The sequence below is a fragment of the Lepidochelys kempii genome, chromosome 1, assembly GCF_965140265.1.
Source record: "Lepidochelys kempii isolate rLepKem1 chromosome 1, rLepKem1.hap2, whole genome shotgun sequence".
In the NCBI taxonomy this organism is placed as follows: Eukaryota; Metazoa; Chordata; order Testudines; family Cheloniidae; genus Lepidochelys; species Lepidochelys kempii.
The window spans coordinates 29,945,280-29,970,470 of record NC_133256.1 but is presented as its reverse complement, the minus strand read 5'-3'; the positions used below and the strand labels follow the sequence as shown (position 1 = coordinate 29,970,470).

The following is a 25,191-nucleotide window of genomic DNA, read 5'->3' as shown; positions in this document are numbered from 1 at the left end:
GAGTGTTACTACAGACTTGACAAAACAACTTTGATGAATTCTACTGCAGATACATTAAAAATTGTTTGTGGATTTAAAAGTAGACCAGAGATTTATTTTTATTTCCTTATTTTTATTTGATACCACAAAATCTCCATTAACAGCATGCTGGGAAGACTAAAACTGGCTTTTTTATTTTACAATTTCACATTTCTTAAGCATCAGTCAAAAACCACAAGCACTGTGATTAAGACTCTATCTTTACTAAGACTTATCTCTCTTGAGACAGTCTGATAAATTACTTACAGCTTTATGTATTTTACACAGATGAATAATATCACTATTTGATGTCTCGAAATACTAGTGGGAATGAGTGACTTTTTGCAATATGCTGTAGTCATGATTGGCTATGTTTCCAAATGAAATACAGCACTGTGCTCTTTCTACACAGCCATTATTAGGCACCAGTGTGCACACACTTACATGTGTGTGAGAGATATTGGAGTTCATTTTGTGATTCAGAGGTATAGGTATAATCATTATATTTTAACAGGGACATAAGTCAGCAAAATTTACATTTTCTGTATATTAAATGCAGAATAGTACATGCTTTTGACCCAGCTGGAAGACAAGCTGGGACTAGGATTGGTCAGCAAATAATTCTGTTTCACAAGAAGTTTTGAAAGGTTGTGGTTTTTGTTCTGAGGCAGAACTAACCTCAGACCTTTCATGTGTAGTTGTGTGTGTGTGTGTGTGTGTGTGAGCGTGCACGCATATGCACAAACAAAACGCAAAACACACACTAGAATAGCTAATATTTAGGACACTCTCTTGGGATGTGGGAGACCTAGGTTTGAATTCCAGTTCTAAATATGGCAGAGAAGAGACTTGAACTTCCCAAGTAACTACCCTAACCACTAGGCTATCGAGCCAGAACCTCTCTCTACTTCACTCAGTATTCCATTATTTATACAGAGTGGAACACCTCAAACAGGAGAATCAGAGAGCTCTACATCAGGCTCTGCCTGATGCACATCTGCAATGTGAGTCTCCATCCTAGGTAACTGCCCTAACCATGAAGCTAATGGCTAGTCTAGGGAGGGTCTCTCTCCCCCCATGAAATTCTGTCTTAGTCCTCAGAAACCTTCGGATGAAGTTTTCATCAAAACTGATTTGTTAATGTGAAACATTTCAGTTTTGACAAAATGGCATTTTTCAACATTCCTCCCCCCCCACCACCCAACTACCTCTAGCTGGGGCTAATTTAGAGCTACTCATTTACTGACATTAGAAATGTCAAAGTAATGGTAATTCAGAAGTGTCCAGGAATCAATCTAATGAGCACAGTTGGTGAAAAAATAAATGTTCAAGGTGAAGAAAATTGAGTTGTAATGAAATATTAATGATTTTATTTTCAAGTAGCTAAAAAAATAGAATTTTTTCCCATTATAATTTTAAGTCTTTTAAATTTAAGTCTTCAGCTAAAGTGTATTCATTCATCTAACAATCACTGATGTATTCTTTTGCCTTTTCTGAAAATTCCTGATTATTAGAACAATTTTAAAACTTCAGTAGCAAATATCTGAGCAGCTTTTTGAGAGGAAACGTATAACAAAATGACAAAATCCTATTTCTGTGGTGTGTAGAAATGCCACTGAATATGACATTATTTTTAACACATTATCCATAACAAGCCAATTGTTATCCAACCAAATGTGTACTGAGTTTCCTTAGTTAATTTATAATCAAGGCCTTCTGCTCTTTGTTTTTATGTCAGTAACAATAAAATATTGCAATTTTTTTTCTAAACGTGAACAGTGATATTAGTGATTTGAACAGAGCTAGAATATGTGACAACATGCTATTATTATGGCGAGATATATGTGATGTAATGCTCTATTAACCACCACCACTGCCTGAGAGTTCTGGAGCAGTGATGGATGCAAGATGACCCCACAAACCTAAACACAATTTGGAGGGTAAAGACAGGTTCCAGCCTAAACAAATGATGCACATATTAGTTCAGATATTTTGGTACTCCCAAAATACACATAGTGCAAGTTAGGAGAGGTGTGCAAAAGCTGGTTTAGAGCTTTCCGTTACACTGCTCTGTGCACTTTTACCTTCTGCATTCAGGCCTGATCCAATTCCCGGTAAAGTCAACAGAAGCCCTGCTCTGAATTAGTGGAACTAGACTAGGGGTTAGAGCAGCCTGAAAGGAGAATGAAAGAAAAAAACATGGATATTAGTGAAGTAGAAGTTTGAATGTGTCAGTTAAATAGGGAGTTAATATAGCCAAAAGGATATAAGGCGTGAACAAAGGAGCTGACTACTAAAGAAAACACAGCCCTCTTTTTTTCTGGGTCAAATTGCCTCTATCTGACCAAAGTTAGTACTAGAGAAACCTGTGAAATGAAAAGAAGAGACCAAGCTTTCTTACAAGAGCACTGGGGCCAACTAAAGAGGCAGGTAACATATGTTTCAAGACTGACAATAAAATAGTTATTGTACATTCAAACACCCCATTCCACAGTAGCGAACTCTTGGACAAAACTAAACCAAACAGTAGAGTCCTCCCACCCCCGCTTCCACTGGAGCTGAAGTTACTTATTATGCTATGTGAATTGTTGCATGTGTGGCAACTTTTACCATAAAATTTGGATTCTTCCATCCTGCCCAGAAAATATAGCTAGATAGACAGACAGACAAAAGGACCACACTTCAGTCAATAAACTTCAGGAGAAGCCGTATGAGTTTGGAGTGTGGTTTCTCATGAAATTTTTCAGCACATCACCTTTATATTGGGTAATGTCACATGCAGGTAAGTGTGATGGTTTCATGAACAATAAGCCTTGTATAATGCTTAAATGTGCTCAACAATAACACACAGAAAGGTAGCCAGAACAATGAAAGGATGTTTCGGGCAACACAGGACATCACAATATTTTATCCCTTAGACCACGGGGTGGCCAACCGGAGCCTGAGAAGGAGCCAGAATTTACCAATGCACGTTGCCAAAGAGCCAGTAATACATCAGCAGCCCCCAATCCGCTACAGCCCTCCAGCCCTGAGCGCCTCCCACCCACCAGCAGCCTTGCCAATCAGCTGGAATAACTCCAGTGTAGCTAACAAATTATTCAAAGTATTTTCTGCAAATTCTTGTTCTAGAAATGATTTGTTTAGAAAATACTTTGTATAATTTGCTAGTCCTACTGGCATTATTCCAGCTTTATACTGGTGTAACGGTGTGTGAGATTTGACCAAATGTGATTATCTGCAATTGTATGGACTAGTCTGAAAAATCAAGCCCACCTCATAGTCATTTAATGCATAACTTCTATACAGTCTACTGTTCCTGGTCCTATAAATACAGAAAACAAGAACAATATGTATATTTCTCCTGCATTAAGCTTAATGTGGATAAACTTCCTTTTGGACTGATCATGCAGAACACTTACTTATGGGCATAGTCTTTTGAGGCTCATAATGACAGGATAGATCCAAATTTTCTTATTGAATCTGTAACTGAAATTATGCTATGATCAATCACAGAGCTAAAGATAGCTCTTGTTCCATCTGCTTCAGTATAATCACAGACTGGGCTGATTAAATTCTTCATAGTTTTTTTATTTTTGCTTTTGTTGTTTTTGTTTGGAGGGGTACATTTGATATTTTTTATTTTGTCAGATTCATCTAACTTCATTTTTTCCATTCCTTAACCATTTGTAATATAGTAACATGGAATAATAATGTCCATATAGGAGACACTTTATTTTCACCAAGGTATTACATGCAAGAATTACCTCTATGCAACTATCTGATATTGTTTTGAATTTATGCATCAAAATATGAAAAATAAGTAAAAAAGCAAGATATAATTTTGAAAATTTTACCCTACTTTAGTTTCCATGAGGCTTAGGCAGATTTTCAATGATATTTAGTCACTCAAAGATGCAGATAGGCTCCTAGTGGGATTTTCAAAAGGACCTAGGTGCCTAACTCCTACTGATTTCAACTTAAGTCCCATTTTTCAAAAGTGATCGAGGAGCCTTGGCTCTTAATCACTTTTGAAAATTTTACCCATGATACCTCCAATACCATCTGCAGTATACTATATATACATATGTACACACACAAATGGAAAGCAGAGGTGGTGGTTCCAGCAGAGCACACACTTTTAAAATGATCTCTTTTATTCAAGATGCACTTTAGATATGTGTAGTCATTGGAGTTGTGGTTGACTAAGGTAACCAAGGCAAAGTACAGATGTGAAGCTATGACACCATGTTGGATTTATGAACAATTGTACTGTGAAGACCAAACAGACCAAAGAGGTGATGTTTCCATCCAGGACTTGTCCCTAGATTTACAAGTGACAGTCATATTCCTCACAGATAATAACTTGGAAGAAAATTAGCCACCAGGGAGAAGACAGTTACTTCCTAATTCCATTGCTTTGTCACATTTCCATTCTCTCTCTCTCTCTCTTTTTTTTTTTTTTAGATTTTCCCTCTAAGCCCTCCCTGCCACAAGATCAATTTTTATCATTTTCACCCATCCTTCAGTGGAGTCCCTAGTAATGAATTGAATCCTTCATCGGGGCTGTTATGTGCTGTAATCCTGTATATTTAGTCCTCAGAAGTCTGCCTAATCTGTGATCCATTGTTCTTTTCTAAAATGTTTTAATCACTTCTAGTTAAGCTTGCATGATCCCCTGACCTGTGATTGCAAACCTGTGATTGCATACTTATCTTGCATCTGACTCATCTAAATCACATGCTTAGCCAGAATATCTGTGTCTGAGTGTCTTTTGAATATGAATAAAGCACTATGTTTCACAGGGTTGCACTGAGTTTAAATGCTACCACTTACAGTGAGGTACTGAGCTAAAATGATACCATTAGCAACTGTGTCATGAGCCACAGCAAACCACCTGCAGATTTGTACAGTGCTAAATTGATGCTACCCATAGTTCTGTAGCTAAAACACTCCTTTTCCACAGTTGCTCACCATGTTAAGAGCTCACACTGACAGTGTAGGCCACAGGATTATCAACACACTCATCCCACAGTGGATAGTCAGGTGCACATGGAATGTTTAATTCCTCATTTTATTGAATTCCACACTCCTCTTTCTAACTGCTTTGAGATAAAGGAATATGACAGTGGCTACATACTTAATATGACAGCGAGTGCATAGGGCTGTGAGTAAATACAATGAAATAGGCTAAAACTTCTTTCTGAGTGGAGGCTCTCTATGAAATAGAGTCAGCCACACCAAACAGAAGAGCTAAAATCTAAGACTAAATGTTCTCCAGCCTTGTCAGGAGTTTTCACACTACTGCACTTAATGGGAAAAGAGCTACTCATCAAAACACTCTACAGAGAAAAATAGCTACCAGTCATGGTGTTGTACAGAGTTAAATAAGCTCTGACTCCAACAGTTTTAAGCACTGAACAATATAAGCACATTTCATACTTTCAGACTGAGCAGATATTTACTTTTCAAATTTTATTTTCATTCAATTTTGAATCCAGTTTAGTTACACTCTGCACAGGAAATTGCTTTCACGAAACTGCTAGCAACAGTTATAACAATGACCGCTGTGAAGTTGACATGTACTTTTAAAAATATTTTGAATAGTTGTAGCTAGTTGTGTGTATAGCTAAAACACATAATGTATTTACTGATTAGCTGCTGAGAAGATACACACTGGGCATTCAAAACACTATAAATCTGATCTTTTCACATTACCCAGTATATATTCAACATGAATAAATGTTCCGCATTATTGTGTGACATGGAGATTCATGCAAATGTAATCAAAGCATAATCAGATCATGTTTTCTTTTATTGGCTGGGCCCAGGAAGTATAACAGCTGAAGGCTACAAATCTCTTACTTAGCTCAAATGATAGTGGCCTGTGTTTTTAGTGCCGAAGGCCCAAGATTCAACCCTTAGTGACAATCATAGTGTCTGCATGCTTCTGGGCATGACTTGTGGTGCAAATATGGAACCATCTTGTTCCATGCTGCAGAAAAACTCAATGAGTCTAGTAAATACCTAAAAGTTCACCTCCTAAGGTTTCCCTCACATATTACCACTAGACAGTGTGAGAAACTAGAAGGAATTAGTCTAGAACAGGGGTGGGCAAACTATAGCCCATGGGCTGGATCTGGCCCTCGAGCCATTTTAAGCCACCCTGCAAGCTGCACCACGTGGCTCAGCCCTGCTCCCGTGGTCCGGCCAGAGTGCTGGGTTGGGGCTGCACCACGTGGCTCGGCCCAGCTATGGCGGGGCGTTGGGTCGGTGGCGGGACCATGTGGCTCGGCCCCGCTCCGGTGCTTCAGATGGGGCGCTGGGTCAGGGGCCATACCACGTGGCTCCCAGAAGCTGTGGCATGGCCCTGCTCCGGCTTCTATGTGCTCCAATGGGAGCTGCAGGGGCAGTGCCTTAGGATGGGGCAGCATGCAGAGCCTCCTGGCCTCGCCTCTGCAAAGGAGCCAGAGAAGGGACATGCCACTGCTTCCAGGAGCCACTTGAGGTAAGCACCGCTCGGAGCCTGCACCCCCTGAGCCTCTCCCCATGCCCCAAACCCCTATCCCAGCCCTGATCCCCCTCCTGCTCTCCAAACCCCTCAATCCCAGCCCAGAGCACCCTCCTGCACCCCAAAATCTCACATCCCCAGCCCCACTCCAGAGCCAACACCCACTTCTGCACCCCAGCCCCAATTTTGGGTGCATTCATGGCACGCCATACAATTTCTATTCCCTCAGGCCACAAAGTTTGCCCACCCCTTGTCTAGAAACTTGAAGGATCTGGGTGACTTTTTTCCCTACTACTAACAGCATGTTTCCTTTCACACTGCTGAGTGGAAATCACCAGCAAGAAATAAAAAATAACAGGCTCTTCTATACACATACTTGAAACAGGTTACCAGACTGCAGCATTTGTCCCAGTTTCTCCAGGGGAATATTACCATAAACTGGGGGAAGGAAAGTACTACCTTTCTATGCCTCATGGTCCACTGCAATCCAAAAAACCTGAATTGACTCTCAGCAAGGTTTGAACTCAGCACCTTCAAGGTTAAAAGCATGAACCTCTGACAGTTTGAATTAAAAGGGTAACTAAGAGGTCATGTGGACCATCTAATAGAGGAGGAAAGACTCACATTCTCATAGCATGGATTACAGCTGCTGCATCAATGGAGCGGATCTGTCTTTTTCTGCACCTGGTGCACACGTAGGGAAGGCTGTGCCAACATTTAAGAAGCACTTTTCTTTAAAATAAGCTGTCAGGGTTCCTTCCCCACTCTGAACTCTAGAACTTCCCCACTCTGAACTCTACATATGTGGGGACCTGCATGAAAACCCCCCTAAGCTTATTTTTAACAGCTTAGGTTAAAATTTCCCCAAGGTACAAACTATTTTACCTTTTGCCCTTGGACTTTATTGCTGCCACCACCAAGCATCTAACAAATATATAACAGGGAAAGAGCCCACTTGGAAATGTCTTTCCCCCAAAAATCCTCCCCAAACCCTACACCCCCTTTCCTGGGGAAGGCTTGATAAAAATCCTCACCAATTTGCATAGGTGAACACAGACCCAAACCCTTGGATCTTAAGAACAAATAAAAAGCAATCAGGTTCTTAAAAGAAGAATTTTAATTGAAGAAAAAAAGTAAAAGAATCACCTCTGTAAAATCAGGATGGTAAATACCTTACAGGGTAATCAGATTCAAAACATAGAGAATCCCTCTAGGCAAAACCTTAAGTTACAAAAAGACACAAAAACAGGAATATGCATTCTATTCAGCACAGTTTATTTTATCAGCCATTTAAACAAAACAGAATCTAACGCACATCTAGCTAGATTACTTACTAAATTCTAAGACTCCATTCCTTTTCTGTTCCCGGCAAAAGCATCACACAGACAGAGAGAGAAACTTTGTTTCTCCCCCGCTCCAGCTTTGAAAGTATCTTGTCTCCTCATTGGTCATTTTGGTCAGGTGCCAGCGAGGTTATCCTAGCTTCTTAACCCTTTACAGGTGAAAGGGTTTTTCCTCTGGCCAGGAGGGATTTTAAAGGTGTTTACCCTTCCCTTTATATTTGTGATATAAGCAGTTGAATTTCCTTAATTTGCATTGACTATTAACCATCCTATGCCTGTATAAAGTACTCCACTGCCAATGGGATGCATTGTGTTCTGCCTTATGCAGCATCTATTCCCTATATTTGTATCATATGAGTGGGAAGAGTGAAGGGGTTACGTCACCTATCAAGTTCCAAATGTCACTGCTTTTAGTGCTTCGTATCAGGCAGGAGGGAACAGACCCATCTACAAGTACAACTTTGGGAAAAGAAAGCCATAATCACTTCACATAATTAATTACTTCTCCCCAGCAACAACTGTGACAATTACTCATTCCATAAAACTTTAATCACATTACGGTGACTTGTTGCAATAACTGCTTACTTCCCAACACTGTGAATGACAACACTACAATATATTTATATATTTCAAAGAGGAAGTCTTCTGTCAGAGTGTCATCTTTTCTCCTCCACTGGAGTACTTAGGAAAATGAGATATGCAGTACCTGAGGAAGAGACTAAAGATGTACTGTTGACAGCATGCAACCAGGCTGTAAGGAACAGGCTTTATGAGGTAAAAAAATGATTTCTGAGGGCTGCCTAGAGCTGTATTGAGCTGAAATGCTACCTCCCACTGTGCTGTTCAGCTTCACTTCATCTAAATGAATGCTAGCTTTTTCCATTGCTGTTAAGAGAAGTTTGTCAGCCACTTTAACTGGCTGTGCTAACGTAATCTACTGAAAGAAATACTAGGAAGCTATTCTACACTACTGTGGGTTGTACCCAGTGCCTTTCTGTAGATTCCTTTAACCCTTTAAAATTAATTTGGGATAAAAATGTAATGCACTGTAATGTATGAAAAGAAACAGATTGGCTGGCCTGCTCTGTGTGAGTACTGGGTAGGGTTGCCAAGTGTCCGGTTTTCGTTCCTGGCCAATGGGAACTGCGGGGGCAGCGCCTGAATGCGCGAAGGCAGCACGTGGAGCCTCCCTGGCCGCCCATGCACCTAGGGGCCGCAGGGACCTGGCAGCCACTTCCTGGGAGCTGCAGTAAACACCGCCAGTACCCCGCATCCCAAACCCCATCCCACACCCCAACCCTCTGCCCCAGCCCGGAGTCCCTTCCCATACCCAAACTCCCTCCTGGAGCCCACACCCCACACCCACCTGCACCCCTACCCTCTGTCCCCTGCACCCCAACCCTCTCCCACACCCAAATTCCCTCCCGGAGCCCACACCCAGCACATACCCCCACCCCCGCATCCCAATCCACTGCCCCAGCCTGGTGAAAGTGAGAGAGGTTGGGGGACAGTAAGTGACAGAGGGAGGGGGGATGGAGCATTCAGGGGGAAAAGCCTTGGAGAAGGGTCAGGACAGCACTGGGGCCCCAGGAAGAGGTGGGGCACGGGGCAGTGCTGGGGTGTCGGTTTTGTGCCATTAGAAAGTTGGCAACCCTAGCACTGGGAGAACATGCTTCCACACCAAAATACACCTCAATCCTGATCTGAAGGCATTGCATGTTTAGAGGTAAAGGAGCAGGCCAGTCTCCTTGTCCCATTCAGTGTTTGGCCTCTATGCTGAGGATGCCTATGGAGGTTGTTCTCATTGTATGCAGTATGGACCAGGATGTAGGCAATATGACCAAGTAGTCAGAGTAGGAGTCAGGTATAGTGGGCAGAGCAGGTGTCTAGGTTGGGAAGAAAGCCAAGGGTCAGCACCAGAGTCAATTGCCAGTTACCAGAGGCAGGGGTGAAGCCAGAGTCAGAACCAGGAATCAAAGCTAAGGGTCAGAGCTGAGGTCAGACGCCAAATGCCAGAGCCCAGGGTCAAGCCAGAGTAAGGGTCAGAAGTCGGAGGCCAGGGTTGGAGTCAGGAATGGACACTTCGGATTGGAGGTGAGGTGTAAGGGCAGAAGGAGAGGCAAAGATCAAGCACAGAGCAGAAGCATGGTGGGAACAGGAGCAAAGGCGTGGGTTAGGCAGGAGCCAGAAATACAACAGGAACCAGAAACAGGGTTGGGTACAGAAGGTGGGCACAAGCAGAATCCAATGTAGCCACAAGAGGAAACCACTCTGCTGCTAAGACAAACTTCCTGTTCCTCCTCCTGGTTTAAACAGCACCATTGGACCAATCAATGGAGCACCAATCAAAGCTCCCGTGGATGGTGCTTTGCCTGGAGCTATAGCCCTAGTAGCTTCTCAGCCCACTCCATTTCAGTAGCCATTGGGTGAAAGCCAAAGTGTGGCAACTGACTGGGGACCCCTATGCCTGGGTTCAAGATGTGGAACATCAGATTATGATGCTCATCACCCAGACTAAACTGAGAGCAAGAAATAGGCTTCATATGTTAACAGCAAGCAGTTATTGATAGCTAGGAGGTTCTATATCTCTTAGGCAATGCACCAAACCATCCAGTTCCCCAGCCAGTATATCTTTAACTGTAGCATTTAGAGGGATACTGAACTACTTTAGATTAGAAGAAAAAACTGGCAATATTTTAATCTGAAGAGAAAGTATCCTCCCATTTCCAAGTATTTAGATTTTCAAAGATTACTACTCTGCTTAGACATTTAAAAGGGGAAGACACACCACTTCTGTTAATGTATGATACTTTTTAAAAAAATCGGTGTCTAAAAAAGTTGCACTACAGTCTAATATATTAACCCTCTTGTCTATCACCGTCAAAATGCCTTTAATGCAAATCTAAAGGTAGGCATAGGGTTTGTTTGTGAGCCATAACGGTCTTTAGCTGCGGAGAAGAGGCTGTTTTAATTGACTAAAAAATTAAGACTAGAAAAATAAACAAATCTGAAATCTGTAAGATTAGGAAATTTCAAGACAGATTAAGAGGTTTCATAGATTCATAGATATTTAGGTCAGAAGGGACCATTATGATCATCTAGTCTGACCTCCTGCACAATGCAGGCCACAGAACTTCACCCACCACTCCTAAAAAAGACCTCACACCTATATCTGTGCTATTGAAGTCCTCAAATTGTAGTTTGAAGACCTCAAGGAGCAGAGAATCCTCCAGCAAGTGACCCATGCCCCATGCTACAGAGGAAGGCGAAAAACCTCCAGGGCCTTCCAATCTGCCCTGGAGGAAAATTCCTTCCCGACCCCAAATATGGCGATCAGCTAAACCCTGAGCATATGGGCAAGATTCATCAGCCAGATACTACAGAAAATTCTTTCCCGGGTAACTTGGATCTTACCCCATCTAAAAACCCATCACAGGCCATTGGGCCTATTTACCATGAATATTTAATTACCAAAACCATGTTATCCCATCATACCATCTCCTCCATAAACTTATCGAGTTTAATCTTAAAGCAAGATAGATCTTTTGCCCCCACTACTTCCCTCGGAAGGCTATTCCAAAACTTCACTCCTCTGATGGTTAGAAACCTTCGTCTAATTTCTAATCTAAATTTCCTAGTGGCCAGTTTATATCCATTTGTTCTTGTGTCCACATTGGTACTGAGTTTAAATAATTCCTCTCCCTCTCTGGTATTTATCCCTCTGATATATTTATAGAGAGCAATCATATCTCCCCTCAACCTTCTTTTAGTTAGGCTAAACAAGCCAAGCTCCCTGAGTCTCCTTTCATAAGACAAGTTTTCCATTCCTCGGATCATCCTAGTAGCCCTTCTCTGTACCTGTTCCAGTTTGAATTCATCCTTCTTAAACATGGGAGACCAGAACTGCACACAGTATTCCAGGTGAGGTCTCACCAGTGCCTTATATAACGGTACTAAAACCTCCTTATCCCTACTGGAAATACCTCTCCTGATGCATCCCAAGACGACATTAGCTTTTTTCACAGCCATATCACATTGGCAGCTCATACTCAACCTATGATCAACCAATACTCCAAGGTCCTTTTCCTCCTCCGTTACTTCTAGTTGATGCGTCCCTAGCTTATAACTAAAATTCTTGTTATTAATCCCTAAATGCATGACCTTACACTTCTCACTATTAAATTTCATCCTATTCCTATTACTCCAGTTTACAAGGTCATCCAGATCCTCCTGTAGGGTATCCCTGTCCTTCTCTAAATTAGCAATACCTCCCAGCTTTGTATCATCTGCAAACTTTATTAGCACACTCCCACTTTTTGTGCCCAGGTCAGTAATAAAAAGATTAAATAAGATTGGTCCCAAAACTGATCCTTGAGGAACTCCACTGGTAACCTCCCTCCAACTTGACAGTTCACCTTTCAGTAGGACCCGTTGTAGTCTCCCCTTTAACCAATTCCCTATCCACCTTTCAATTTTCCTATTGATGCCCATCTTATCCAATTTAACTAATAATTCCCCATGTGGCACAGTATCAAACGCCTTACTAAAATCTAAATAAATTAGATCCACTGCGTTTCCTTTATCTAAAAAATCTGTTACTCTCTCAAAGAAGGAAATCAGGTTGGTTTGGCACGATCTACCTTTTGTAAAACCATGTTGTATTTTGTCCCATTTACCATTGACTTCAATGTCCTTAACTACCTTCTCCTTCAAAATTTTTTCCAAGACCTTGCATACTACAGATGTCAAACTAACAGGCCTATAATTACTTGGATCACTTTTTTTCCCTTTCTTAAAAATAGGAACTATGTTAGCAATTCTCCAATCATATGGTACAACCCCTGAATTTACAGATTCATTAAAAATTCTTGCTAATGGGCTTGCAATTTCTTGTGCCAATTCTTTTAATATTCTTGGATGAAGATTATCTGGGCCCCCCGATTTAGCCCCATTAAGCTGTTTGAGTTTCGCTTCTACCTCAGATATGGTGATGTCTACCTCCATATCCTCATTCCCATTTATCATGCTACCATTATCCCTAAGATCCTCTTTAGTCTTATTAAAGACTGAGGCAAAGTATTTGTTTAGATATTGGGCCATGCCTAGATTATCCTTGACCTCCACTCCATCCTCAGTTTTTAGCGGTCCCACTTCTTCTTTCTTTGTTTTCTTCCTATTTATATGACTATAGAACCTTTTACTATTGGTTTTAATTCCCTTTGCAAGGTCCAACTCTACTTGACTTTTAGCCTGTCTCACTTTATCCCTACATATTCTGACCTCAATAAGGTAGCTTTCCTTACTGATCCCTCCCTTCTTCCACTCCCTATATGCTTTCTGCTTTTTCTTAATTACCTCTCTAAGATGCTTGCTCATCCAGCTTGGTCTACAACTCCTGCCTATGAACAAGGAGGTGGCAAATTGTCTCTGTTTACACACTAGAATAGAAATGCCAGCAAATATCCATTTTCCAAACCTTGTGCATGTGCAACCCCCACTGATGTCTATGGGAGTTTCTGTGCAATAAAGAAAGGATCTGTCCTTCAATTAAGACTCGTTTAATTATGTTGATGGAAGGTAGGAGGAATTTTCTCATTCCTAAAAATAAAAATGGAGATTTATATTGCACTCCAGGTTAAGTCTGGACCTCTGACAGTGCAGTGTCTACAGTTTTACTGTAAGAATAAATAGGGATGTAGTAGGGCCATGATCCTACTACACCCACTTTGAAGTCATTGGATTTACACCACTATAAAAAACAGCCTAAGGCAGAGTAGAGTCAAGACCTTAATACAAGCAAGTACATTGTTTAAGTATATTTTCTATAGTTATTTTTGGTTATATAAATTAGCATTAGGTTTATGATTACTATTACTACAAAAACAAATACAGTATTCACTAAATCGTATCACTTTAAAAGCAATGGGAAATAATGTAAAAACACTGTACTACATTACCTGGCCCATAAATGATTTGTGGCACAGGAGATGAATCTTGCAAATGATAAGGGGACAAGGAGGATGAAGAGGGACATTCAATATTTGTCAGAAGTGGCGGAATTGACAATAGCAGCGTGTGTGTGTGTGTGTGTGTGACAAAACTAATTGGGGGAAGAAGGGGTGTGTTTTGTCATTCCTGCCCCAATCTGGCACTTGTCATGATGGCTACTCACCTTTCGCTTATATGCTTGGTAAGAGGGGTTTTTTATGATGCCTACAGGTACTAAAAGGAGAAAATAAAAGAACATGGGCTTTGAACATATAGGACTTTTTAAATTACTTGTAAATACATGCGATGTAATTGTAAAGACATTTAAGGCCAATTTATAAAAACAAGTTTTTAGGTTTTTTTTTTTTTAATAAAACACCCGCTAGACTCCTGACAAAAAGGTGAATGAAATGTAATGAATCTCTGACTGCACACTATTCACCTTTTGCTATGACCTCGATGCTGCAAGGTGCTGAGTGCTTTGGAAGCATGTGACTGATTTTAGTGAAACTACTAATTGTTAAAGTTAAGCCCTTGCTTGGCTGATCCCATGCTAGAGGGCCCAGCACCTTGTAGGATTAAGCCCTGTATATCACTATATAAAAAGAAAACTACATATTACTGTGAACCAATAAACATTACCTGTAAGAAGAAAACAATCTGATCCAGCAAACTAATGGTTTAGAACAATTTTCCAATTCACCTGCTATAATTTTAAATATATTGAGAATACACTTTCCGCCCACATTCCCCTAGGATTTTGAACTCTACCATCCTCTGATGAATTAATGTTAAAACTCACCAGGTATCTGACAACTGTAGACAACTTCTGCCTCCCCCCCTCCTTTCAGATAGAAATAATACAATGTGCAAAAATACAACAAATAAAATTCAGGAGAGAAGTACAATTTTTTTTCCTGACCAACTGCATATTGAACCCAGAAAAATGAATATGTGTCTGATTGTCTGTATTGGGCTCAGGCAATGTGACAGACTTCTCCTGTGTTAGTGCGGGCAGATGTCTGGAAATTTACTTTGCTTCAGGACAGCTTGCAGAGGGGTTAAAGCATGTTTTGTCTTCTCTGCAGTAGAAGCAGCAGCAGTACCAACAAGTTTAACATTGTCTGGCACCAGTTTTTATGTATACTTCTTTCTGGTTACATTTTCCACCTGACCTTCCATATACCAGTTGCCAAAGAAGATGAAGTTCCCTCCTATTTGCCATATTGTCAACAAGGAAGAAAGGTAATAATTGGACAAGCTTATCAATGACAGACATTCTCTTTTCAACAGTACATCATCCACTTGGCAGAGGAACAAACTCAGTGCTTAATATGTGCCAGGGCTTGCCAGCGCTGAGCCCCGGCACATCTAGGCTTGGCAGTTCATAGCTCCAGCACCTCTGGGCTTACTGCATCAGTAACACAAGTAAAAAATTGCTTGAGCCCCAGCACTAAATTGCTTGAGCCCTGGCACCTCTTTCATTACAAATTAAGCACTGAACAAACTTAAACAAACTGTCAGCTGTGGCATAGAATGGACTTGACCAAATAGGTGATGGGAAGAAAAATAACCCAGGCCTATCAAGTGTCATCTTTTATATGATTTGGCTAATGCATTTATGAACCTTTAGGCTATGAACTTTAATGCTGACAGTTGCTGAAATTCTGAAAGTAACATATTGAGAAGGCTTGGGAAATATTTGGAGACCAATAGTAATGCTCCCAGTTAGCTATGCTAGAAGCCTCCAGCTAGCCAGATGGAGAGTGAGGGCTATTTTAAGAGAAGAGAACACATCAGCTAAATAGCAGCTGTAGATCAAAAATTTAGGCAGAACACTGAAACTTGCCTTAGTACTGTATCTGCTAACTACTTAGAGGCACTTTTGTAAGTGCCCCTCAGTGTTGTATAGTAGCTGAAAAACTGTTCAGAAAAGTCCAGTAGTTTCTGATTTGGAGCTTGCTACTGAGGGATACAGCATAGATGCCACACTCATGAACCCTTTATATGAGTTAAAAGCTGTGACTGGCATTTTGGAGTTGTCACTTTAGTGAATGGGCATTGCCCCGAGTTATCCACTTCTTTAGCCTTGCAGGTCTCCAGCCACAATGTTGTCCTATCATTAAATATGAAATGCTTCACATTGGGTCTCTCCAGAGCCCAATTCACATGCAGCCAGGCAATATCATGATCTGGACACACTGGAGAAATGGTCTGAAGTAAATAGGATGAAATTCAATCAGGACAATAAGCACTCCACTTAGGAAGGAACAATCTGTTGTACACATACAAAATGGGAAATGACTGCCTAGGAAGGAGCACTGTGGAAAGAGATCTGGGGTCAGAGCTGATCACAGCTAAATATGAGGTAACAGTGTAACTCTGCTGCAAAAAAAGTGAACATCATTCTGGGATATATTAACAGGAGTGTTGTAAGCAAGACACCAGAAGTAATTCTTCCACTCTACCCAGCATTGATTAAGCCTCAGCTGGAGTATTGTGTCCAGTTCTGGGTGCCACATTTTAGAAAAGATGTGGACAAATTGGAGAAACTCCAGAGAAAAGCAACAAAAATAATTAAAGGTCTAGAAAACATGACCTGGGAAAGAAGATTGAAAAATTTGGGTTTGTTTAGTCTGGACAAGAGAAGCCTGAAGGGGGGACATGATAACAGCTTCAAGTACATAAAAAGGTTGTCACAAGGAGGAGTGAGATAAATTGTTCTTGTTAACCTCTGAGGATAGGACGAGCAGCAATGGGCTTAAATTGCAGCAAGGGAGGTTTAGGTTGGCCATTAGAAAAAGTTTCCTAACGGTCAGGGTGATTAAGCACTGGAATAAACTGACTAGGGTGGTTGTGGAATCTCCCTCATTAGAGATTTTTAAGAGCAGGTTAGACAAACACCTGTCAGTGATGATCTAGATAATACTTAATCCTACCATGGGTGCAGGGGACTGGACTAGAAGACCTCCCAAGGTCCCTTCCAGTCCTAAATTCTATGCCCTAACTAGGACAAGGGACCAAAAAAAGGACATGAGGGATATATGGTAGATCAAGAAAGAGAAACCCATGTAAATAGCATTCATTGTGTTATCCTGTCATTAGCATTTCTTTACACTTTGAAGCATGTTGACACAAGCTGTAAGAATTATAGAAAAGAATGACAGGGTACCGTAGTCTCAGACCAGCTTCTTTCAATGGTGTCTTGTATATGCAAATAAAAGCCTACTGATTCTATTAACCCAGTGCTGATTAGGTATAATTTGATGTGGTTTTTGTAGTTTATCAGTTATCAAAGCCTCCCTAGCTCAAAGCCAGGAACAGGCTAGTCCAGACCTTGCTGGTCCTTTATCTTATAGTTCACAATATCTCTATATTGCAGTTGCTCATAAAAATATGGTTTTACGGTTTCCCCATATCCTTGGCCCAGATGGAATGCAGGCCACAAGTGAAACTAGCCTCCTAATCTTTCCTCACCTCCAATTTAGCTTGAAAAAATAATCTGAAGCAATCAAAGAAACCACAACACAGTAATAACTCCCAGCACCTGCAGCCACTTCATCTCCTTTTGATGCTAGAAAGGAATCCCTAATGCTCAGCCACTGTCTCAAGGTAAATCAGGCTGATCCACAAGCCGCATGGCTCATCTATATCTCCTCAGTAAATCCAACTGGGGATCGTTGATAGCGCTCATTATGTCTAAGTGTCATGCCATTATAACATACATTATACACGAGTGACTGGCTACATTGGCATGTCAACTTCACCACATACGTAAAGGCTCACGTAGCACATATTGTACATCTTGCCAAATATAATGGTTTTACAGAACATAAAGCGTAGGATGCAGTGTGAATTTTATTAAGATTGTAAAACACTTTCCATAATTTATAAGGAAGATTCAATCCCCCCCCCCATCAAATTCTGCAAAGGAGATGCATTCTGTCTGAAATGTTATGCATGTGGTCTCTTGCCAGAGAAAAACCTTTTATTCTTGCAAATTTTTAAGTGGCTCAGAGCAACAGTTTATGCCCGATAACTTTGTTTTAGAAGAACTGATATCACTTTTGGAAATGTAACTATTTTTTGCCATTGCAGATTTCAAAATTAGCTTTGATCTGGGAATTCTATATGTATTAACATTCACTCATACCCAGCAAGAACTAGTGCATATTGAACTATGCTGGTGGATAACACATAAGTCACTTGTTACAAAAAACAGGAGTTTTGGGTGCTTTGTAAAATCTCATATGATTGTAGCTTACATTAGGATTCTTTTTTCAGAGTAGCAGCCGTGTTAGTCTGTATCCGCAAAAAGAAAAGGAGTACTTGTGGCACCTTAGAGACTCAAATAAATGCTCTAATAAATTTGTTAGTCTCTAAGGTGCCACAAGTACTCCTTTTATTAGGATTCTTGCATACCTAACAAGTCACACAGGCTTGCATTGCCTTATTTATTTTTAAATTTCATTATCTTCTTCTCTTGCTTTTCCACCTGCTAACAACTTTCCCCATTGCCCAGAAACATATTTAGTGCATTTATGCACACACAAGACACGCAGTCTCTGTATTCATATTAGGATGCTTCCCCTCAATAGCCAATGCAATAACCCAACTTTTTTGCCTGAAGGAATATTATCATGACCTGGTAACATAATGGTTAATTACTGAATCAGAATATGGCTGGACATAACAGGAATTGAATGTCCTTTATCTTAGTGCATCAGCATCCACATCTATTGCCTTACCTTTGAAAAACGTGCCTTTGAGAATATTGAAAATAAAATTCTGAAGCACCTAACTTAGTGGACCATGTTGAACAAAATCAATAGTAGAAAGTATTTGCAGCAGCAAACATACTTCAGTGACTGCAATGACATAACAGCAGCTGTAGTTGCAGAATTATGTGCTCAAATGTCAAAAGGAACACAGACTGTGCATTATTAGAATTACAACTTACTTTGACAATCTGATCCTATCAGGTTCGAATGCAATTTTATCATCTCAGGTTAACTTAAGATCTTATGGTATTAAGTTTTTCAGATGAGATGTAATTTAAGTAGCACCTGAAGATGCTGCAGTTATTGTGACAATTATCTAATGCATTTGAGAGAAACAGACGTGTTGCTCTAAATTATTTATAACAATATATGAAAAATGGTTTTGAAGTAAAAATGATTTATTTACTGACTCCTAACCTGCCACATAATATGGAATAATCCTTAAACAACCAAAAATAATAATAGACTGGGATTTAGTTCACAAATCAGAGATGGAAGAACAGGAGTGTTTTGAATACCTGGCAGGAATAAATACTGAATAAAAACAAGAGAGAGAAAAGCTATTTCGATTAAATATAATGTCTGGCTGATTGGCAAGTGCTTTCAGGATGTTATTCTTTAGCCAAATTAATATTCAATATAAATTGGAGTATTTCAAACTTCGTTCAAGACTTTTTGAATCAATGTTTGACATTTATCATTGCTTATATTTTAAATGTTTTTTAATCTCCTTAGTTTCATATGTATCTGAACAGAGAATCGGTGAGGCAAACTGTTAAGACTACTTCCTTATTTGTGTTCAAATTAGCTTCAGAGCACTTATAATGGAATGGTACAATCTGTTGCAGTGGTCAGTATTAAAAAGTTGGAAATGACTTTGGTATCTAATGCCCCAGTCTTGCAGCTGACTGTGTCCAGTTGACCACATTATCTGTGGGCTCATCAACTATGTGAGTACAGGGATTCCTTCCACATGGAGTCTGCTGCAGGATCAGGGACACAGATTCCACTGTGCAATAATGTGCCAAATATTGGCTTTTTAATTATACAAGGACAACTTGTATAAAGAAGCATTTCTCACATAAAGGATCCAGCCCATAATATTTAGATTGTTTCAGCTTTGGTTATCGTAAATGAAGGCTGATCAATAAAAATACTTTGAAAAAAAAACAATTTCTGGAAACTGGGAAGTTGAAAGAAGATAAAGCTAGGACAGATGAAAGATCAATTCTGGATAGCATAATATCAAATTACAGGACTCCTCACATGGAAAGATTAAACGATGATCGACTATAAAGCCACACAATTTGTTTACTTTAAAAGATAATACGAAGTTAAAGCCAAGGGGAAAAAGCTCAAAGGAATACTGTTGCAGGCAAAAACAGAATCATTAGTGTATATCAATATAACACACATAGTTTTAGAAAGAAAAATCAACTCCATCATTTGTTTCCAGACACAGAACATGGTAAGAGTCTGAGAATTTCACAGCCCAGAATCACCAAATAATGCTGCAGTTATCATCCCTTTCAAAGCAGTTTGCTAGATCATTTTTTTCCCCAAGCAGATTTTTCTCACTGAAGCCGTAAAAATTAGGATATTCTTTTGTGAATGGGCAAGTGACAAACTCTTCCATTCTTCCTTACAGATTAAAAGTAACCCTGAGAAACATTAAGATAAATGGCAAGTGGGCAATACTTGTTCAACTTTGTATTAAGTGATTATAATCTTAATATATAGTTGATAACATTAATTGTTTTTGGTTAAATGCTAATTGACATGGTTTGTTCATTTTTCTTTGCAGTAATTTTGCTTTTATACTTCCATTTTCTACTTGTCAGGAATTCTTAAACCAGTAACACAAGGTTTTGGTTTACTTACCTGAAAGACATCCAGTGAGTGACAGAAACAGAATCAGTCTCCATGATGACCACATCATTGGTCACAAAGGTCTTGAGTCCCCGTTTGTGTGATTGTTAGCAGCTTTGACGTTTCTTCATTAAAGCTCCGTCTAAGGAGGTAGAAGACAGTCTCTGTTAGGAGAAGTAAAAACCTCTGGCAAAAATATGATAGGCTATTCAAAAGAAACCCTAGATCCTAGTGCAATCCCAAGAGCTCTTTACGTAAAGTGGGAGGTGACATTTTGAAAGGGAGGTATTTTGAGAGAGTCTCAAGAAAAATGTAGTGTAGCACAGTACCTACCTATGTTAAGAGCTAAATTGTGAATGTCACTGTGTAGCTGCACTGGAGATTAAGGAGCCTCAGTTCTTCACCCCAAAGGCAGAGGTGTGTCACGGCCCTGAATTCCTGTTCCTCCTGGAGCCCAGAGTTATAAGTGCACACTGCATATTTCATCAGCAGGTGTCACGAATACAGCTGAGTATTTTTCCCCAGTGTCTTTGAAGCAATCTCTTGGTATTTTCTAGAGGTGGGTGAAATAGTTGCAAAGAACAACTAGTTCACCAAATTCAACCACTTCCACTGCTTACAAATTGTGCCAAAATAGGTTGCAATCCCCACTAATTTTTTAGGTTTCAGAGTAACAGCCGTGTTAGTCTGTATTCGCAAAAAGAAAAGGAGTACTTGTGGCACCTTAGAGACTAACCAATTTATTTGAGCATGGGCTTTCGTGAGCTACAGCTCACTTCATCGGATGCAGTGAGCTGTAGCTCATGAAAGCTCATGCTCAAATAAATTGATGAGTCTCTAAGGTGCTACAAGTACTCCTTTTCTTTTTACTAATTTTTTACTGTTTGAAATCTTGTGGTGGATGTTTAATACAAGCGCGGTTTATAGAAAATAAACTCTTCTTTTTATTTACCTTATTCTCCCAAACTGACACCCAGCCCATTTTTTTTGTCTTTTGCACCCATCTGTTCAGACTTGTCTCATACCTAGTTTGGCAGATCTCTGGGGAAGAAACTCTTCCTGCTTAGAGCCCTGATCTCTGATTATGGTTCCTAGATACTACTGTAACAATTACAACAATGTGAACAGATTGCAACCTACAGATTGTTCACTGCATTGCTTCAGGTAGTCAGCATCCACAATTCAAATGTCCAGTTGGTTTGAGTAGGGCCACATTGGTATATTTCTGTTCCATGATTGGATGACCTTTCCCTGGCTATTCTGCCATAATTGCTTATAGCTGGACTATGACAGGCCCTTATGCAAGTGAACTCAATGAACCTTCCACTCTTGAAGTGCATGGGCCCCCATCAGCACCTGCCACAAGAGCAGTCCCAGAATGCAGCATTCTATACTGTGCTCTGGGCCATTTAGGGAGGGAATGTGAATCACTCTCCTAACTCCCTCAGACTCAATGTGGTTCACTTACAACCCTTAATTCAAACCATTAGCTAAGTGGCACAGTTTAGCACATCAACATTTCCTGTGTGGTGACCTCACTCATTCATTAGAATAATCACAGAAAGTGGATGCTGAAGGGGTGTAACACATTCAAAGCAAAATCATTTAAATTCTTCAAAGAATGTACAAGAATCTTTCTGCCACATCATCCCCTTTAAAATGCACTCTTAATATCTCCACTTGTGAGCTACATTGCCAATCTCCCCTCTTCTATACATGCACAATCCCACACACTGCATGAGCAAGGAAAGGCTGCATTTATTTATATACTGGAAAAGTTATTCTTGAAACGCTCTAAAGGTGTAATTTGTCAGCTCTCATTTATATAGCAGGCCAGGTGCAGCACTCAACACAAATAAAGATTCCCAATTTGGGATTGTTCTTCCTTTCAAGTAGCTTAGACTGGGCATACTTAATATGAGGTCTACATGTTAATATATGCTTCTCTGAAATAGAACATAACTGCAGCTCATCTTAACTTCCACAGGGAACCCTCCTCAATTAATTATTAATGCCAGCTGCCTTTGTTTTTCACTTCTGTGATAATCTGTGTTTCAGTCAGTATGTTCCCAGGGTAGGGTGAGTTATCTCTTTCAGCACCCTCTGCTGGCCAGACCGATGGGAAATAAATATTTTCATTAATATTTAACTTTTTTTTTCCTCATGGCCATTTCTGTTAAAACTCGTAGAATACATCATTCCTTTTTTATTTTGTTCTGCAATGCTATCCCCATTTTTATAAGGCACAAAGCAAAAATTGTAAGTAAAAGGTGATTTTCATGCAAGAACAGGGAAAGTGTTTCCAGGCCTAAAGGGACGTGTGAGACTATTTCAAAAATATTTCTGAAATGATAGTGATATTACTAACAAAGGAAGCAGTTGAGCTCTAAATCATACTATGAACAATATTACTTCCTGGTTTGTTGTTAGCTCAAAAATTCCTCAAAAACCAGAGGCACATTTTCATTTGGGAAAACTAAAAATATAAGTTTTGGTTCAGTAGAGGAGTAGCTAGATAAAATTCTATGGCCTATGTTATACAGTTGGTGAGACCACTAGATGATTTAATGGTCCCTTCTTGGCTAGAAGTCTATGAAACTATGAAAATAAATAACTGCTGTTAAAAATGGAAAACAAATGTTTTGAAAAATGTATCCCTGTTTCTCAAAGAATTTTAAAATTGGATTTTTCTAAAAAAACCTCTGTAGCTGCTCAGAAAACATGATGAATTTTTCATGAACATTTCATTGAAGTTCAATGGAGCTATGACAGTTTGCACCAGCTGCAGATCTGCCCCAAAGACTTTTTCCAGCTCCAAACTGAAAATACTTCACTGTGACCTACTTACCCGAACCCTATCAAAACAAAACTCAATTCTAGTGAACAAACTTAATAAAGTAAAAACAGGTTGTGACACCCATGGAGTGGCTCAATAATCGTTTGTGAATTCTGTATATTGACCTGGTTACTGGGATACTTACTGTAGGCAACAGAGGGTTCCCGGGTCGGGCGGGGGGTGTGTGGGGGAGGAAGGGGCGGACAACGACGACCAAGAAAGACAGGAAACAATGTCTCACAATAAGCCATTCCTCAGTAAACACTTAGGGGTGTTAAGGGGTGTTAAGAGTCAATGCCTGAACTTTTAGATTTGAAGATTCTACACTTTTGACAAGCAGACCAGCCCAGAAACTGACAAGGGCAAAGGAATTCTGCCTGGATTAGAAGATATTCTCACTCTCTCTGAAGAGAGGAGGAAACTGCTTGGGGAAACCAGACTGAGACAGTGCACTCACTGGGGTGTCTGAAGAAGTTAAGCCCGCCTAGATTGTCATCAGGGGATGGTAAGATAAGCATGCAGGTAGACTGTTTTACATTTTTTTCTCTAAATGTTTTGTTCCTACTATTAAAATAAAGAACACTTTGGTTTTAAGAAGGCACTCTGATCACTGTACATCACTGGTTGCAGACTCCTGAAGGGAAGGACCACAGGTGCTGCATCCAGTCAGACCTGGGGACAATTGATCCACAGCATACTGTAGGCTAGAGTCTGGTCTAAGAGAGGGAGAGATGAGGAATTCTACTCTATGGTGTCAGAGTAACAGCCGTGTTAGTCTGTATTCGCAAAAAGAAAAGGAGGACTTGTGGCACCTTAGAGACTAACCAATTTATTAGAGCATAAGCTTTCGTGAGCTACAGCTCACTTCTTCAGATGCATATCGTGGAAACTGCAGCAGGCTTTATATATACACAGAGAATATGAAACAATACCTATTCCCACCCCACTGTCCTGCTGGTAATAGCTTATCTAAAGTGATTTCCAGCACAAATCCAGGTTTTCTCACCCTCCACCCCCCCACACAAATTCACTCTCCTGCTGGTGATAGCCCATCCAAAGTGATAACTCTTTACACAATGTGCATGACAATTAAGCTGGGCTATTTCCTGCATAAATCCAGGTTCTCACATCCCCCCCACCCCCATACACACACAAACTCACTCTCCTGCTGGTAATAGCTCATCCAAACTGACCACTCTTCAAGTTAAAATCCAAGTTAAACCAGAACATCTGGGGGGGGGGGGTAGGAAAAAACAAGAGGAAACAGGCTACCTTGCATAATGACTTAGCCACTCCAAGTCTCTATTTAAGCCTAAATTAATAGTATCCAATTTGCAAATGAATTCCAATTCAGCAGTTTCTCGCTGGAGTCTGGATTTGAAGTTTTTTTGTTTTAAGATAGCGACCTTCATGTCTGTGATCGCGTGACCAGAGAGATTGAAGTGTTCTCCGACTGGTTTATGAATGTTATAATTCTTGACATCTGATTTGTGTCCATTTATTCTTTTACGTAGAGACTGTCCAGTTTGACCAATGTACATGGCAGAGGGGCATTGCTGGCACATGATGGCATATATCACATTGGTGGATGTGCAGGTGAACGAGCCTCTGATAGTGTGGCTGATGTTATTAGGCCCTGTGATGGTGTCCCCTGAATAGATATGTGGGCACAGTTGGCAACGGGCTTTGTTGCAAGGATAAGTTCCTGGGTTAGTGGTTCTGTTGTGTGGTATGTGGTTGTTGGTGAGTATTTGCTTCAGGTTGCGGGGCTGTCTGTAGGCAAGGACTGGCCTGTCTCCCAAGATTTGTGAGAGTGTTGGGTCATCCTTTAGGATAGGTTGTAGATCC

General features: G+C 40.3%; 1 protein-coding gene across 3 annotated transcripts in view; it reads right to left on the bottom strand.

Moving 5' to 3' along the window:
* CNTN5 (contactin 5) overlaps positions 1 to 25,191 on the bottom strand; it is a 975,836-nt gene that overhangs the window by 506,953 nt on the left and 443,692 nt on the right. For all 3 annotated transcript variants that reach the window (XM_073337877.1, XM_073337885.1, XM_073337894.1), the window contains exon 3: positions 20,520 to 20,649. In XM_073337877.1, the coding sequence (XP_073193978.1) occupies positions 20,520 to 20,577 (58 nt within the window). In that variant the 5' untranslated portion in view covers positions 20,578 to 20,649. The remainder of the gene's footprint in view (positions 1 to 20,519; positions 20,650 to 25,191) is intronic.